This window comes from Eptesicus fuscus, chromosome 2, assembly GCF_027574615.1.
Source record: "Eptesicus fuscus isolate TK198812 chromosome 2, DD_ASM_mEF_20220401, whole genome shotgun sequence".
In the NCBI taxonomy this organism is placed as follows: Eukaryota; Metazoa; Chordata; class Mammalia; order Chiroptera; family Vespertilionidae; genus Eptesicus; species Eptesicus fuscus.
In genome coordinates this window covers 66,313,964-66,330,093 of record NC_072474.1, presented here as the reverse complement: position 1 = coordinate 66,330,093, position 16,130 = coordinate 66,313,964, and the positions used below count along the sequence as shown (strand labels likewise).

The window sequence follows — 16,130 nt, the reverse complement described above, 5'->3', positions numbered from 1 at the left end:
ATCTTGAATAGTTATACATCCACAGAAGACAAGTGCTCAAGTAAACTTCAAACTACTAGCATGGTTCTCTTGGGTTCCATAGAGAAAAATATAATCTTCATTATTTGAACACTAATCCAGAATTTGGGTTGGGGCCTTGTATATTTTACTTTCCTCTACTCTAGGTTCAAGATCTGTTGAAAGTGATCCTAAAAAAAAAACAAAAAAAAATACTGTATCCTATTCGTTATCATAAGCATATTGTACCCAGTACTATTGGGCTAGGGAATATTTGAAATGTTTCCAATCATTTCCTTCTTAATAGAGAGGATATAAAAAATCATAAGTGGAAATAATAAATTACTAGTAAAATTACTTGTGTATAGGTGATTCAAATAAAGGTCTTCTCCCAAATTAAGTATCCCTTCTTTTAACTGAAGAATGTAAGAATATAGACTTTCACAGGACGGAGAAACAAATTAAAGCAAAAGTATTTCCTAGTCTGGGGTGTGCTTTATTAAGCCATTTTCATTTTTATCTGTAATCTTAATATTTAAAAACTATAACAATTAGTTAAAATCTCACTTTGGAACTTGTGTGTGTGTGTGTGTGTGTGCGCGCACATGCACATGGGTAAATTAAATATTCTGAAGTTCAAAATAATGGCTGTGGCTCTGACTTTTTTAAAGGCTCTAACAATAGTTCTCAAAACCACCCAGATAAATATTTATAGAGTTTTTTAATCAACAGTTAAGAAATAAGATATAACAGACTTTATTAAACTAAGAGTATAGGTGAAGCACTAATCAGAGTGGTTTGTTTAGGGTTCACTATTTCATCTTCAAACTATACATAAAATAACCAATGCACATCTGTCACCATTCCCTAATAATTGGTAGCTTAAATGTTTTAAAATGTTTTTAATGAAGTACTTACTCTCCAACTTTATTCAGGCTAGGTGCAGGACAAAGCACAGAATTACCCTCCACGCTTACTGGCTTTACACCTGGAAAATAAAATGCCATAGACTTGGTAAAGGGCTTTATGAATCTCAGTTTTATTAATAATATGAAGGGCAAAGACCATTAGAGTTCAAGTATGGAACGTTAGACATACTAGCATGAAAAAACAAACAGACACTCATCTATAGAAAGAGGAGAAGAAAAAAGGAATTAAAAATAGAGGTTATATACTTCATTGATACATAGTATCAGTAAATTATAAATCATGACATTTTTACTTAGACTAAGTTCACATACATTTGTAGAACCCATGAAATTATCACCTACCCCCCAATTTGTCAAATACCTTAGATTTTTTAAATAAATGGTATATATATTTAAAAACAGAATTTAGAAATGATGGGAAAACAAAGATGAATGTTCAAAAGAAAATGAATTTAAGAGTTTAATAAAACAGTTGTGTCTATAATATAAAACCTATATTTTATAAGGCTGCATGCTTAAGTTTCCCTTGTAATTTTAACAATATGTGAGGAAATGACCTAGACCCGTGGTGGGCAAACTGTGGCTTGTGAGCCACATGCGGCTCTTTGGCCCCTTGAGTGTGGCTCTTCCACAAATACCATGGCCTGGATGAGACTATTTTGAAGAAGTGGCATTAGAAGAAGTTTAAGTTTAAAAAATTTGGCTCTCAAAAGAAATTTCAATCGTACTGTCGATATTTGGCTCTGTTGACTAATGAGTTTGCCAACCACTGACCTAGACTATAAATATTCACACATTACATGATCAAATGGATAATCCTAGAATGGGAATGATGAAAATACAATATATCTCTACTTATTTGTTTGAATACTTACTTTAATACACTTAATCTTATGTAGTTAAGTATCCTATCTAATAAAAGAGAAATATGCAAATTGACTGTCACTCCAACACACAAGATGGCCACCCCCATGTGGTCAAAGATGGCTGCTCCTATTGGACACAAGATGGCCACCACAAGATAGCTGGCAGGGGATGGCAGTTGTGGGCAATCAGGCCAGCAGGAGAGGGCAGTTGGGAGGGACCAGGCCTGCAAGGGAGGGCAGTTGGGGGTGATCAGGCATGCAGGGGAGGGCAGTTAGGGGTGACTGGGCTGGCAGAGGAGGGCAGTTAGGGGTGACTGGGCCAGCAGAAGAGGGCAGTTGGGGGTGACCAGGCCTGCAGGAGAGGACAGTTGGGGACAACCAGACCTGCAGGAGAGAACAGTTGGGGGGGACCAGGTCTGCAGGAGAGGACAGTTAGGGGCAACCAGGCTGGAAAGGGAGGGCAGTTAGGGCAACCAGGCTGGCAAGGGAGGGAAGTTAGGGGTGACCAGGATAGCAGGGGAGGGCAGTTGTGGGCGACCAGGCCTGCAGGGGAGGGCAGTTGGGGGTGACCAGGCTGTCAAGGGAGGGCAGTTAGGGGTGACCGGGCCAGCAGGGGAGCGCAGTTGGGGGCAATAGGGATAGCAGGGGAGCAGTTATGTGTCAATCAGGCTGGTAGGGGAGTGGTTAGGGGGTGATCAGGCTGGCAGGCAGGCGAGCAGTTGGAAGCCAGCAGTCCTGGATTGGAGAGGTATGTCCAACTGCTCTGGGGGATCAGGCCTAAACAGGCAGTCGAACATCCCTCGAGGGGTCCCAGATTGGAGAGGGTGCAGGCTGGGGTGAGGGACACATTCCACCCCCCCATGCATGAATTTCATGCACCGGGCCTCTAGTAAAATATGTTTATAGTAAAATCAATTCAGCTATGTAATCAAAAGGAGTTAGATAAAGCTAATGCTTAGGTTCAGAAGACTACTGAATAAAAATAAAATCATTTGTCCTCCTCAATTTTGGGACCTACTACAAAGAGAATTTGTTAAAAAATGTTATTGTCTTGCCTTACCAAAATGATGATCGTAAAAGAAAAGAAAGTAATTCATTATGACATTTATCATGCTGAGATCATCACCACTTTAATTCAACAAACACATATTGAACAGTTAGTTACTGTGTGTGCAGCCAAAGCTATGCTAATTGAAGTGTTTAGTACCATCAGATAAACTGCAAAATTGCAGATGAACCTCTCAAGAAATAATTCTACCAGTGTTCAGCGTTGTAGCATATGCCTTCCAGTATAAATTTTAGAAGACTCTATAATCATCAATGAGGAAAAAATGTCTTAACAGAAACCCAAAATGCTCAGAATACTAAGATCATGTGAGTGAAGTATTTATCAGAATGAAGATAAAAACATTATACTCATCTGCTTTTTTAAAAGCCAAGCTAGGAAAAATAAAACCTAATTCCATAAATACAATAATTATCAATAAATACTATGCTGGGTGGGCACTAGAGATTTAAAATATCTACAGAACAAAAGCCTATCTCAAAAACCTAATTGACAAGTTATTGGGAAATTGGAAAAAGAAAACAAGTGACAGCCCTAACTGGTTTGGCTCAGTGGATAGAGCGTCGGCCTGCGGACTCAAGGGTCCCAGGTTCAATTCCGGTTAAGGGCATGTACCTTGGTTGCGGGAACATCCCCAGTAGGGGGTGTGCAGGAGGCAGCTGATCGATCTTTCTCTCTCATCGATGTTTCTAACTCTCTATCCCTCTCTTCCTCTCTGTAAAAAATCAATAAAATATATTCAAAAAAAAAAAGCAAACAAGTGACAATAAGTAGTAGAGTAGTCCAAGTGAGTTAGATTTTCAAGCAAGAGTGATAAGAAATAAATCTAGAAAAAGAGGCAGTTAAATCGGGCCGTTGATGTAGTCACTACAGAGCACAGACAGGGAAACTGGGTTGAACTCTCAGCTCTGCCCATTATTGACTGTGTCACCAGAGGCAAGTTATTTGACTCTTTCAGCCACAAGTCCATCGTCTGTATAATGAGGCTACTCAGAATGGCATCCAACATTTATGAAGCTATGAACAAACATTGCCTTCATTAAATAACAATTAAATAATTATTACTATTTCTATTATCATGGGACTTCATTTCCCTTTCCTTTGTTAAAACATATAGGACTGTTGGTTTCAGTTGGGGAAAAGAGGAAAACATCTGATGCTGACTGGCTCAGCAGGTATTAAAGCAACACAGGTGATGGGAACCTACTCTTGGTGTAGGTGTCATTTACTGTGTAAGTACAGAGAACACTGCCATTGCGACTGCCCAAGTTGAATCCTCTTCCATTCAAAACGATTTGAAATTCCTCTAGAAGTAAAAAAGAAAAATAAACATTTTAATCACTGCTTTATAAAAAAAAGACATAATTTGAAAATATCAAGGTAGAAAGAATGAATTTCTTCACACTATTCAGCCAACTAATAACAAAGAAGACATGGCTCTATTTCCAACTCTCCTTGCTTTCTTAGACCCTTAGGGAAGAAGTGGAGATATTATATACCATACAAACTTCCCCAAATTCTCTGCTTAGGAAAATATGAGAAGAAATAAACCTCTGCCGAAACCGGTTTGGCTCAGTGGATAGAGCGTCGGCCTGCGGACTCAAGGGTCCCAGGTTCAATTCCGGTCAAGGGCATGTACCTTGGTTGCGGGCACATCCCCAGTGGGGGGTGTACAAGAGGCAGCTGATCGATGTTTCTCTCTCATCGATGTTTCTAACTCTCTATCCCTCTCTCTTCCTCTCTGTAAAAAATCAATAAAATCAATAAATAAATAAATAAACCTCTTTGTTTTCCTCTATTTTCAGTTACGGGAATGTAAAGAACATTAATTATTCCTGTGCTTTGGTTCTTAGAACTGTCATGTGTTGTGTTTTCTTTAATCTATGTATGACACACCATACAGAGTTCTTGAACAGCTTCGTCACATTACTAATCCCACATTCATTTTTTTGTTGCATACAAATTTATAACTCACTGGAGGTAAAGTATTTTGGACTACAGAGAATCCATGGCCAGTCACTAAATTAAGTTGACTTAACTTATTGTACTCTATGTATATAACAGGAGCAGTCACTTAATGTTAGAGAGTGAAATAACATGCTAGAAAAAAAAGTTAACATCTAAAATCTTGATTGGCAAATAAATGTGTGCTGCTTAGCTGCAAGATGATATATTATAACTGTTTTAATAGTGTTTGGCTCTCAATCCCCTCAGACACCTCCTATCTAACATATAATCTAACACATACATAATAAGTAACTATGGAAGAAAATACTGCTATCTCACAGGCCATTAAACATGTTATAAAAAGAATTTTACTCATAAGTTAAAATAAAATTCAGGTAATAATTAAAATATGACTCAGTAAAAAGAGGACATGGGTTTTAGAGTCAGTCAGACAAAGGGGTCTAATAAGACAATTAGTAATAGCAAATACAAAACCTGTCTCTGCCTGTTTCCCCATCTGTGAATCAGGAATTATAAAACTGCTGGGATGGTCCAATGCACTATTCCTCCTAAACATCTCACTAATCGTTAGTTAAGGAGACTAGAAGGTGCAAAAGTCAACACCATGTCCTGCTGTTGGGAGGCCGATGGTCAATGTCACAGCACATTTCCTCCCCCACCAAATTATTTTTCCTTTTCTAAGTAAAGTCAGGTTAAAATGAACTCCAGGCCAGATGTGAATGAGAAATAGAATAGGCCAAAGAGACTCATGCTCTGGGTAAGGATGGCTTTGATGTGTTAAAACCTGACTCTGTACTTAGCACCAGCTAAAGAAGCCACCTGCTTCCTTCCTGCCATCAAGCACTAAGTCACTTCCCTATGTGCCCTGAGCTGGTAGAATACTGGCCTTTGGCCTGGTTATCAAAGCATGGAGCTAAAAATCTACGGATCCGTGACAGTCTGTATAATCAGATAAAAGACAAAATTTCATATTTTATTTTACTTGTCATAGGAAAGGTCTCAAACATGAACTAAATATACAGAAGACTCCAAAAGCCTGTCACACAATATGTTCATTATTTAAAATAACACTCCAGTCTTAAAAATTTGAATTTAAAATAGAAATATTTCAAGGAATTATTTAAAAATTCTTACAGACAAAGATGCCAAAAAAGTTAATTTTGCTATTCTCTTTCCAACATGAGTTTCAAATCATATATTTTAACTAGGAAAAAAAATACATTTTCTTACATGGTATTTTTAAATTCTAACCACTTACCCCCCACACATACACTTGAGGGATACAATTCCAGGATTTCAGTGCATGACCGAGCTAGTATCTAAAAAGGAAACAGAGAAGACCAAGATATAGAACTAAATTATAACATGTGAAGTGAATCATAAGACTACTAATAAGCTTGAGTCCTCCCCTTAATTTCACCAGATGGCAGAGAAAAATCTATTAACTATCACATACACAGTTACCAAGCTCTTAGGAAATTTGTATTGTTTTTCAGTACATAATCTAAGACTTTATTTTGTCAAGCTTCAATTCCTATGAATGCTGATACTGCATATATGTATCAGACATGACACTTGCAGAACACTGGCTCCTTGTATGAGCCAAATATTATTCTCAGAAACACAGACTCTGTGCACCCGCATTCCCAGAGCAAAGACACAGAATGGCTCTTCTTAGCTTGTTCTGAAAAATAGAAACCTCCATACAAGGCACAAGGCTACAAGTGAAAAACAACAATGATGAAATAGACTGCTCTTAATGGACACAACAATCCTGTCTCTATTTTTAGAACTGCTCTGCACTACGTTATCCAAGTCAGACAAACTCCAGATGATCTTTGCACAACATTCCTTTCGTGACGGGAGTTGAAAACAGATAATGCATGTACAGAGGTTTCTAGCATCTCCTGCTCATAACTAGAACAGGAAGGAAGGACTGTAGCAGGAAATAACATTTTCAGTGCTTTCTTTAACAACAGTGAAAATATAAACTGTCAGACTCTAAAAATCAGCTGGTTCAACTGAGGGAATTTTTGTTGCTGACTATGCATCTCTAAATGGGGGCAACTGTTTTTAGACAGTTTCCCAGTGAATCCATTTTTCACCTAGTGATTAGGAAACATATGTAGTAAAATTTAATATCTGAGAAATTCTAGATGAGGTCTATTTAAATGCAGAAATGACCAAAGAGATTCCATAGCACCCCAAAAAACTTTCCTTACCCAAATACCTCCTCTGGGTCTGCTATTTTATCTTATCCACTGAGGAGGGAGTACCATTGTTCGATTAAGAATTGAGTTAAGCCCGGCCAGCATGGTTCAGTGGTTGAGCATTGACCTATGAACCAGGAGGTCATGGTTCAATTCCTGGTCAGGGCACATGCCCAGATTGCAGGGTCGATCCTCAGTGTGGGGCAGGCAGAAGGCAGCCAATCAATGATTCTCTCCCATCTTTGATGTTTCTATTTCTCTCTCCCTCTCCCTTCCTCTCTGAAGTCAATAAAAATATATTTTCTTTAAAAAGAATTAAGAATTGAAGACTTCTGTCAAAGGTTAAAGTGTACTCTAATATGGGAAGTATCTTAAATCACTAATATCTTTACATATTTTGACATAATCCAGATAACAATACTATAAAGGAAAAAAATATAAAGTTTTGCTAAAGGAATACAGAGCTAAAAATGTTCCAACTTAAAAAAACAACAACGCATTATAACTCTAGCTTTGGTGGATCTGAAATGAAAGTGAGAACAGTGAGCCACCAAAATGGAAGGTCAAAGAAAAACACAAAGCCCTCAAATCTGTTTTCTCTGCCAGCAGTTCTGTAAGAACTTATTTTAAAACAGATCTTATTACGAACTTCACCAAGTGTACAATCTCTTTATTGGTTTTTAGCCACACCTCTGTTAGAATCACTGAAAAACGATTCAATCATCAAGGAGAAGTATGAGAGTAGTTTAAAGATTTAGTCTATTGAAAATAGAAATTTGTTAAAAAAATATTTCTTAGAACAAGGTAAATCAAAAAGTTATAAAGAGATTTTACAAAGGCCATGTCAAAAAATATGTATCCCAGAGTGACCTGTGTGAATTTCTGAAATTATGTTGGTTTTCTCTCTCCTACCAAATTGACCATAATTAAATCAGATCTTGTAATATTTAAGACAAATGTGCATGTTGACTTCCACCTTTATTTGATGTAATTTATCAAAGCATTTTTAAAATGATAGTTTCAATAACAAGATTAAATGAACAATTCTTAAAGAGCTCTCTGAAGATTAAATACCTTCAAGTACCACTGATGGTCTATATCTCTGAAACTAGACTCTATTAATGCCCTGTAAAGTATCTGATTTTAAACAATAAGTTCAGAATCATTTAGCAATTTATGTTACACTCAGATCTGAAATTTTTAAAAAAATCAAGTTACATTAAGCTGGGATGAATAGTTAAAGGTTGGTTATATCTTACAGTAACTTGTAAAATATATATTTATACACAAGAATACACAATGCATTTGAATTTCCCACAGACCAACCTGCCTTTCTCTAAAGTTTATTTTCATTTTTTAAAATTTCTTGGGACTTTATATCATATTATTTGAGTGGATGAATCACTTCCTTGTTCAGAAGACAAACTCTGAGTATAGAAACAGAATCACACTACACTGCTCAACCCTTTCTGGTCTGGCACATTGTTTTTTACATTCAGTACAACCAATAAACACTTATGGAACACAGACTGAATGCATGAAGTAATGAGACTATGTATTAAGAACGTCTATCTAGTAAGCAAAGCAACAATCATATTAGGACTGAGATAAAGCAAAATAAAGTTAATTTATATGAAAAAGCATCCCCCCTTCCAATCAATTGTGAATGTTGGAGAGCCAGGAACCCATAATTTGTAGCTAAGTTCACCAAAACCATTTCCAAATGAAAAATAACCAAAGACAAAGAGAATGTGGTAGGGAAAAAAAGAGAAAGATGAAAGTATATAAATACTTAGAAAATAATACTTATCCTAACTTTGGTTTTTCTATCTGGAGTTTACCATATTCCTATTTTTAAGAAAACAACCAGAAGTTGAACTAATTTAACGTTTGTGTACAAAAGTTTACATAATTACATTTTTTTAAATAATCAGTTAGATAAATACAAAATAGTTCATAACCTATTCTCACTAAGAAATTGCACAAGATCAAATGTTCAAGATTTCAAAATGAATCTCCTATTAAAATTGTCATCACTAAATGATAATGGACAGAGAGTGACAAATACTTTAAACACTCTGGTTAATTTTTATCAAATTAAATACTGTTATTGATTGATTGAACATTGGATCAGGTGTCTCAATTGGCATAACTGATGCATAATCTCTCATACTCTTTACTTCCATGATTTGTACAACAGAGGATCTTGTAAGGATATTTCTTCAAATATGTGTTTCTATCTGTCTTCATTATATCTCAATAGAAACAGAAAATAGTTTCAAATAAAGGAGGTTGACTTTACTTGACATCAGAGAGAGCCAATAGCACCATCAACCAAATTTAAAAACAAGCCAAATACCATTAATAAAATCAGGGCACTTGAAGTCTTGCACATACTACATGCAAAATTGTGCAAGATTTTGGAATATAAAATATATATAAATTGACAATGAACATGATGCTCACCATGAAAAGTATACTACTGGAGCACCTGTTCACTCAAAAGCATCAGTTCACTTAAAAAGTGATATTAGTATTAAGGAATATTTACAAATGCATGTAATATTTATATCATTACCTAATCCTTACTTTCAAATCCTCAAATATTAATATGGATGACAACAGTCAACTTTCTAAATTAAATACAAATATAACTAGTCAAAAATTCAAACAAATTACTAACAATGATAATCATAATTATCACTTTTTTTTTTTGGTTGTGCAATCATTATGTTCCAGAAACTGTGCTAGGCACTTTATCTGAATTTCTTCAGTTAATCCTCCCAAGTCTTATGAATACATATTCTTTTTATAACCATTTTACAGATGAGAAAACTGGGGCTTACAGAGATTTTTTAAAAGCTGCCCTTGAATAACTAATTTTGAAAGAGTAGAGCCAGATGCATGTCTGATTGAGTCCAAAGCCCATTCTTCTAACCAGTGCACTCTACCACCCATTTTGATGGTCTAATCATTATAAATCCTAATATCTAAAAAACTAGTGAAATTTAGTTGCCTGTTTTCCTGGACTCCTTTTATATTAACCAAAAGCAATCTAAAATCTGGTTTATTTCCTATCTTCAAATGAATGTCACTAAACTTTGACTTTCATTTGTTGAGGATTTTATAGGTTTGTTTTAAAATTCCCAACACCACTGACTTTGAATAAATTAAAATTTTAGATCATCCTCTGAATTAATAATATAGAGAACTAGAGGCCCAGTACACAAAATTCGTGCACTGGGGGGAGTGTTCCTCAGCCCAGCCTGCACCCTCTCCAATCTGGGACCCCCTCAGGGGATGTCCGACTGCCGGTTTAGGCCCATTCCCCTATGGGATCAGGCCTAAACGGGCAGTCGGACATCCCTCTCACAATCCAGGACTGCTGGCTCCCAATTGTTTGCCTGCCTGCCCTCCTGATTGCCCCTAACTGCTTCTGCCTGCCAGCCTGATCACCCCCTAACCACTCCCCTGCCAGCCTGATTGATGCCTAACTGCTCCCCTGCCAGCCTGATTGCCCTAACTACCCTCCCCTGCAGGCCTGGTCACCCCTAACTGCCCTCCCCTGCAGGCCTGGTCACCCCTAACTGCCCTCCCTTGCAGGCCTGGTCCCTCTCAACTGCCTTCCCCTGCTGGCCTGATCACCCACAACTGCCCTCCCTTGGAGACCTGGTCCCTCCCAACTTCCCTCCCCTGCTGGCCATCTTGTGGCAGCCATCTTGTGTCCACATGGGGGCAGCCATCTTTGACCAAATGGGGGCAGCCATCTTGTGTGTTGGAGTGATGGTCAATTTGCATATTACTCTTTTATTAGATAGGATTAGAGGCCTGGTGCACGGGTGGGAGCCGGATGGTTTGCCCTGAAGGGTGCCCCGGATCAGGTTGGGGGTTCCCTTGGGGCATGGGGCAGCCTGGGCGAGGGGCCTGTGGTGGTTTGCAGGCTGGCCAAGCCCCCCGGCAACCCAAGCGGAAACCCTGGTATCTGGTATTTATTTATCTTCTATAATTGAAACTTTATAGCCTTTAGCAGAGGTCAGGGCAGGCCAGGGGGGTAGGAAAGCTTGGCTTCCTCCATCGCCAAGGAAACCCAAGCCTCCTACTCACTCCATGGCCGCAGCCATTTTTGTTGGGATTTATTTATCTTCTATAATTGAAACTTTGTAGCCTTGAGCAGAGGCCAGGGCTGCGGGAGCTTGGCTTCCTCCATCGCCGGGGCAACTCAAGCCTCCTGCTCTCTCCAGCTACATGGCTGTCACAATTTTTGTTGGGATTTATTTATCTTCTATAATTGAAATTTTGTAGCCTTGAGTGGAGTTCAGGACCAGGCAGGGTGTGCGGGAAGCTTGGCTTCCTACATTGCCAGGGAAACCCAAGCCTCCTGCTCGCTCCATGGCCGCAGCCATCTTGGTTGGGTTAATTTGCATACTTGCTCCTGATTGGCTGTTGGGCATGGCTTGTGAGTGTAACAGAGGTATGGTCAATTTGCATATCACTCTTTTATTAGATAGGATTACTAGAGGCCCAGTGCATGAATTTTCCTCAGCCCAGCCTGCCTCCCTCACAGTCCAGGAGCCCTCAGGGGCGGGAGTCGACCCGGCAATCAGGGGAAGGCAAAGCCCCATTACACCTCTGCTGCTGCCACTGCCAGCAGTGCAAGCCTGTGCTGGCCCTGGTTACCTGAGCCTCGGGCAGCCCTGGGCGGCTGGGCAGCTACCATCTGAGGCTTGCCTGTGCCTTGTGCCAGCCCTGGGCAATTGGAGGGCTGAGAGGACTGGGCACCGCCATCTTGTACCTGTGGGCACCATCATCTTTGAGGACGGGGCAGTCAATTAGCATATTGACTGCCATCTTTGAGGGTGGGGCAGTCAATTAGCATATTCCCTCCTTATTGGCTGTGGGTGCTGCCATCTTTGTGGACAGGGCAATTAGCATATTCTCTCCTTATTGGCTGTGGGCGCCGCCATCTTTGCAATGGCATGAGGGTCAATTAGTATACTCCCTCTTTATTAGATAGGATTTTCCATACAAACAGTAAACCTCCTTTTCCCACCTGTATGTACATCTGAATATGTGAACTGATTATCCTTCAAACAACTAGATAGGATTACACCTAGGAAAAATGAAGAGGATGTTTTTAGCCATAAAAATCCTAAACATGGAAATCCAGGCAGCAGAACCATGAGTAAGGCAAGAAATGCAAGCAGCGTGAGGGAAAATGTTTTCTGAAACAGAATGGCAACATTGGAAAACAAGGTCTGCCTACATGTGTGCCCGAAGGTCTGTCCTCTGTTGTTCTTTTTCTTAGTTTCTCTCCCTCCTATGTGTTTAAACCACAGGGTCTTAAACCTTTTTAACCTGCAGTTGCACACATAGGGCACAGGTTGGGTAGAAGCTAAAGGTGTGGACTTCCAAGAGAAAGAGGTCTAGACAGAGTAGCTATTGGTATACACAAGACTGTCTGCAAAATTTGTGTTTATAAGCGAGTAAAAATAAATCTATAATAGAAAAGATGTTAAAATACATAGAATTCTAAGTTCTGGTACTTCGCGTAAAAATTCTACATTCCAGCATGTTGTTGCAAACTGTGAATAAAATGCATAAAGATGGTTTTATATGTTTACTCTCTGTAATAACAGTCACTGTCCTCCTCATCAAAACTTTCTGTCCTATTTAAAATGTATTTGTCTTGAAAGCTTCCTTTAAAATGTATGATGAAAAGCCTGCCACATATTAACACAAGAAAGTTAAAAGCCAAATATTTTCTCATACTTAAATTCAATACCTAAACATCTCCAACACTTTAAAAACTTTACTAAAATTCAAAATATTCACCATAGCAATCTTTTTCTAACATTGACTCTGGGCATATAACACCACCTACAACAGAACATTGCAGGTAGTGTACAAGCACCATAGGTGTGCCTTTAACAGATAGAAATTGCTAATTTCTATGACATGTAGCATGTCAGAAACTGTCAGTAAAGATAATAATAAAGTCTAAAAGGCAGACTTTCTTTCTGACTTACTGAGCAGCTTTAAACACTATAGGAGCTCATCTCAAATATAAAGGATTCCAATTTTAAATCTTATAAGAAAAAAGTCACCAAACAGCATTAGTTCTAAAGCTCCCAACAGAATGAAGCTTTAGTAATTAGTCATATATGTGCATAAAATAAGCAGCTAAGACAACTGGAAAGATGTTCCTCACAATCTTTTCTTGTTTGCCTTTTACCTTTCAATATACAGATTTATACTTTTTATTTCCTCTCTGGCTACCGAATATATTTTTATCTAAGAAGTAATAGTTCAACGAAAAGCAATTGTAATTTGTAATCACATGTTTTGGTTGAGTTCATTTAAAAAAAAATGCTTGAAGATTCAAAACACCAGTTGCTCAATACAGCGTGTTCTGCACCGACCATTTCTAAATATGGAGTCTCCCTTCCTCTGCACGTGAGCCAGTAGCACAAGCACAAGTGACAAATTTCTAAACACACTTTTACCCGAAGAAAACTAGGAAGGAATGTAAGTCGTAATCATTGCCTTTTACTCTTCTCAGCTCCAAACACAACAAATGCAGAGTGCTGATTATCCTGTTGGTGAAAATATGTCTGTATCATAGAAATATGCCAAAAATGAACTGATTTGAAACAAGAGTTTATCTGCCTCGACTTTCTGTTTTTCTTTTCTTTTGATCACCACAAACTCAGAACGATCATTTAATGTTTTCTTACAGCGTGACGACTTTCCACAAAAAGCACATGGAAATTATGGGATAAAGTAATAAGAAATGTACTATCTGTTTAAGAATCTAAAGAAATTGCATCCCAGCATGTTTCTCACTCTGCTGCATATATTATTTCATATTAGTCCTATTTGCCCATTCTCTTGTTTTATTAATTGAAACATGAAATAGATCTGCCAGGCATTCTAACTTTACACTTGCTCCTATTTGATTTTTCAAAATCTAGAGTGACAAATAAAATATTTCTTGTCCAACAAGAATAGAAAAAAAGCTTTATCAGTTTTTCTATTAATTTTACAATCAAACACATATGCCTAAAAACTGTTAGCTCAGAAAAGTCAGGGGTACCATATCCATGTTTGTAACCCAACACCAGAAAAGTACCTCGAACATAGTAGATATTCAATAAGTGCTTCTGAATGAATTAGGAATTACAACATTGGGGGAAAATAAGATATAACTGAGAAATCATGCATTTTACCCATTACAATTTACACGGATGATACAGTTAGTCATAAATCATAACCATTATTTCCTCTTTTTCAATGGCCTCCTACTTTAACAGATAGAAATTAGCAATTTATATCTGTTAAAGGCACACCTATGGTGCTTGTACACTACCTGCAATGTTCTGTTGTAGGTGGTGTTATATGCCCAGAGTCAATGTTAGAAAATGATTGCTCTGGTGAATATTTTGAATTTTAATAAAGTTTTAAAGTTTTATTCTTGAATCTGCTTTTTCAAGAATAGGAAAGCCTCTAGCTATCATCTCCTTTTGCAGCCCAACAGATAAATGCAAGAAATAAACACTGGACACTAATTTTGGCTATGTAAACCCATGTTACCGGTTTAGTTTACTCACAAAGCTGTAATTATTTATTCAAAGTAATTTGATTTCCTGAACCTATGATCCCAACCAACTAAAAGAAAAGAAATGACTAATGTTAGTATTAAGTAAAATGATTGTGCAAATGCAAATAGGGCACTGGACAATGAACGTCAAGATAACATTGTAAAATTTCAGTAAATAAAATGTATAATTTAAAGCAAATTTTCTATTTTTATTTTTTAGTTAATTGGAATTTAGAAGAAACGGAATACCTTATTAGAATATATGTCAAAAAATTTTAAATTTAGTTGAATATATTGGACTGGACTGAAATAGCTATTGACTTTTTTTTCCTACCCAAGAACACTTTCTCATCTTTAACATGTCTATGAACGGTGTTCCTGTTTCTATTGGGGAAACTGTTCTCCATGCATGTGTCCTAGTGAGGCTATGGATCAGGATGCCTTCTCCCTCTCCACCTCGCTCCCAACCTCTACGGAAACAGGCAGGTGACCCGGACTCGTCCACATACCGTCCACAAGGTAATCAGTATAGAATAAGCACTTGACCCAACTGAGTCCATCAGAGTCTTTATCTGCAACCAAATAGACTGATGCCCAGATGCTCTTTCTTTTCAACAGATTTGCTAACTGAAGACCCTGTAAGCCTGACAATTTCCTCCTCGGGACCACCCTATAATATTCCAATAACTTCCTTTATTTCCCTTAAGCTATTATGAACTTGGATTTTATCAGTTGTAACCAAAAATCTTAATAGAGTGGAATATATATAAGAGGATGAAATCTAAGTTATATAGAACCAGAATAAAGCATTTTTTGGCAACAACAATAAAAAAAGTTTTTGCTTTTCTTAGTGCTTAAATACACCATAACTATGTTATAAAAATACAAAAATAATTTCAGGAGGCATGGATTTTATTGACTTGTTCATTTATAAATTTTAATTAAGCAATGACTGCTTACTCAATGCTAATTAGACACTAGGCATAAAAAGGAGGAGGAAAATATAGTCCCAACCTTCCTACGAATAATATGAAAGATGTCCTAATGAGACTCCTCATCTCTATTCAGTACTGAAGATCCTTGGATAAACAGAAGCGCAGAAGAATTTGATTTATAGTGAGCCTTACACTATAGCCAGTCCTTTTTCAAAAGAGTCGTAGACTCTGATTTCCAATTTTGAGTAAGTCCTGCCAGTTTTGTTTTTTTCCCTGTGCACATATCTTTATAGTTAGCTCAGACTTTAGGCTTTTTATCCAACCACGATTTTATAAATAAAGATTTCCACAACTAACCAGTCAACCTTCGTAGTAGAACCTGCTAAAATCACTTAAGCTAAGGTCTTATCAGAATGTTTATTATGTACTCTCTTCTATGGAAATGTTTTACCTGAAGAGGAAATGATTTTGCAATGTTTTATCATTCCATTAAAACATAGTTTAGACACCTTTCTTAGATACTTTTAAATAAAAAAAAAAAAAACACCTAACAACAACAATA

The 16,130-nt window shown here is 37.6% G+C and overlaps 1 protein-coding gene across 4 annotated transcripts in view; it reads right to left on the bottom strand.

The window, feature by feature from the left end:
- The window catches only part of ANTXR2 (ANTXR cell adhesion molecule 2), a 139,810-nt gene that overhangs the window by 99,566 nt on the left and 24,114 nt on the right, over positions 1 to 16,130 (bottom strand). For all 4 annotated transcript variants that reach the window (XR_008558468.1, XM_008143638.3, XM_008143639.3 and 1 more), the window contains exons 8-10: positions 6,085 to 6,145; positions 4,066 to 4,164; positions 916 to 985 (exon numbers count right to left, since the gene is read on the bottom strand). Coding sequence is in view for 3 of the 4 variants with exons in the window: in XM_008143638.3 (XP_008141860.2) it covers positions 916 to 985; positions 4,066 to 4,164; positions 6,085 to 6,145 (230 nt within the window). In the remaining variant the exon portion in view is untranslated. The remainder of the gene's footprint in view (positions 1 to 915; positions 986 to 4,065; positions 4,165 to 6,084; positions 6,146 to 16,130) is intronic.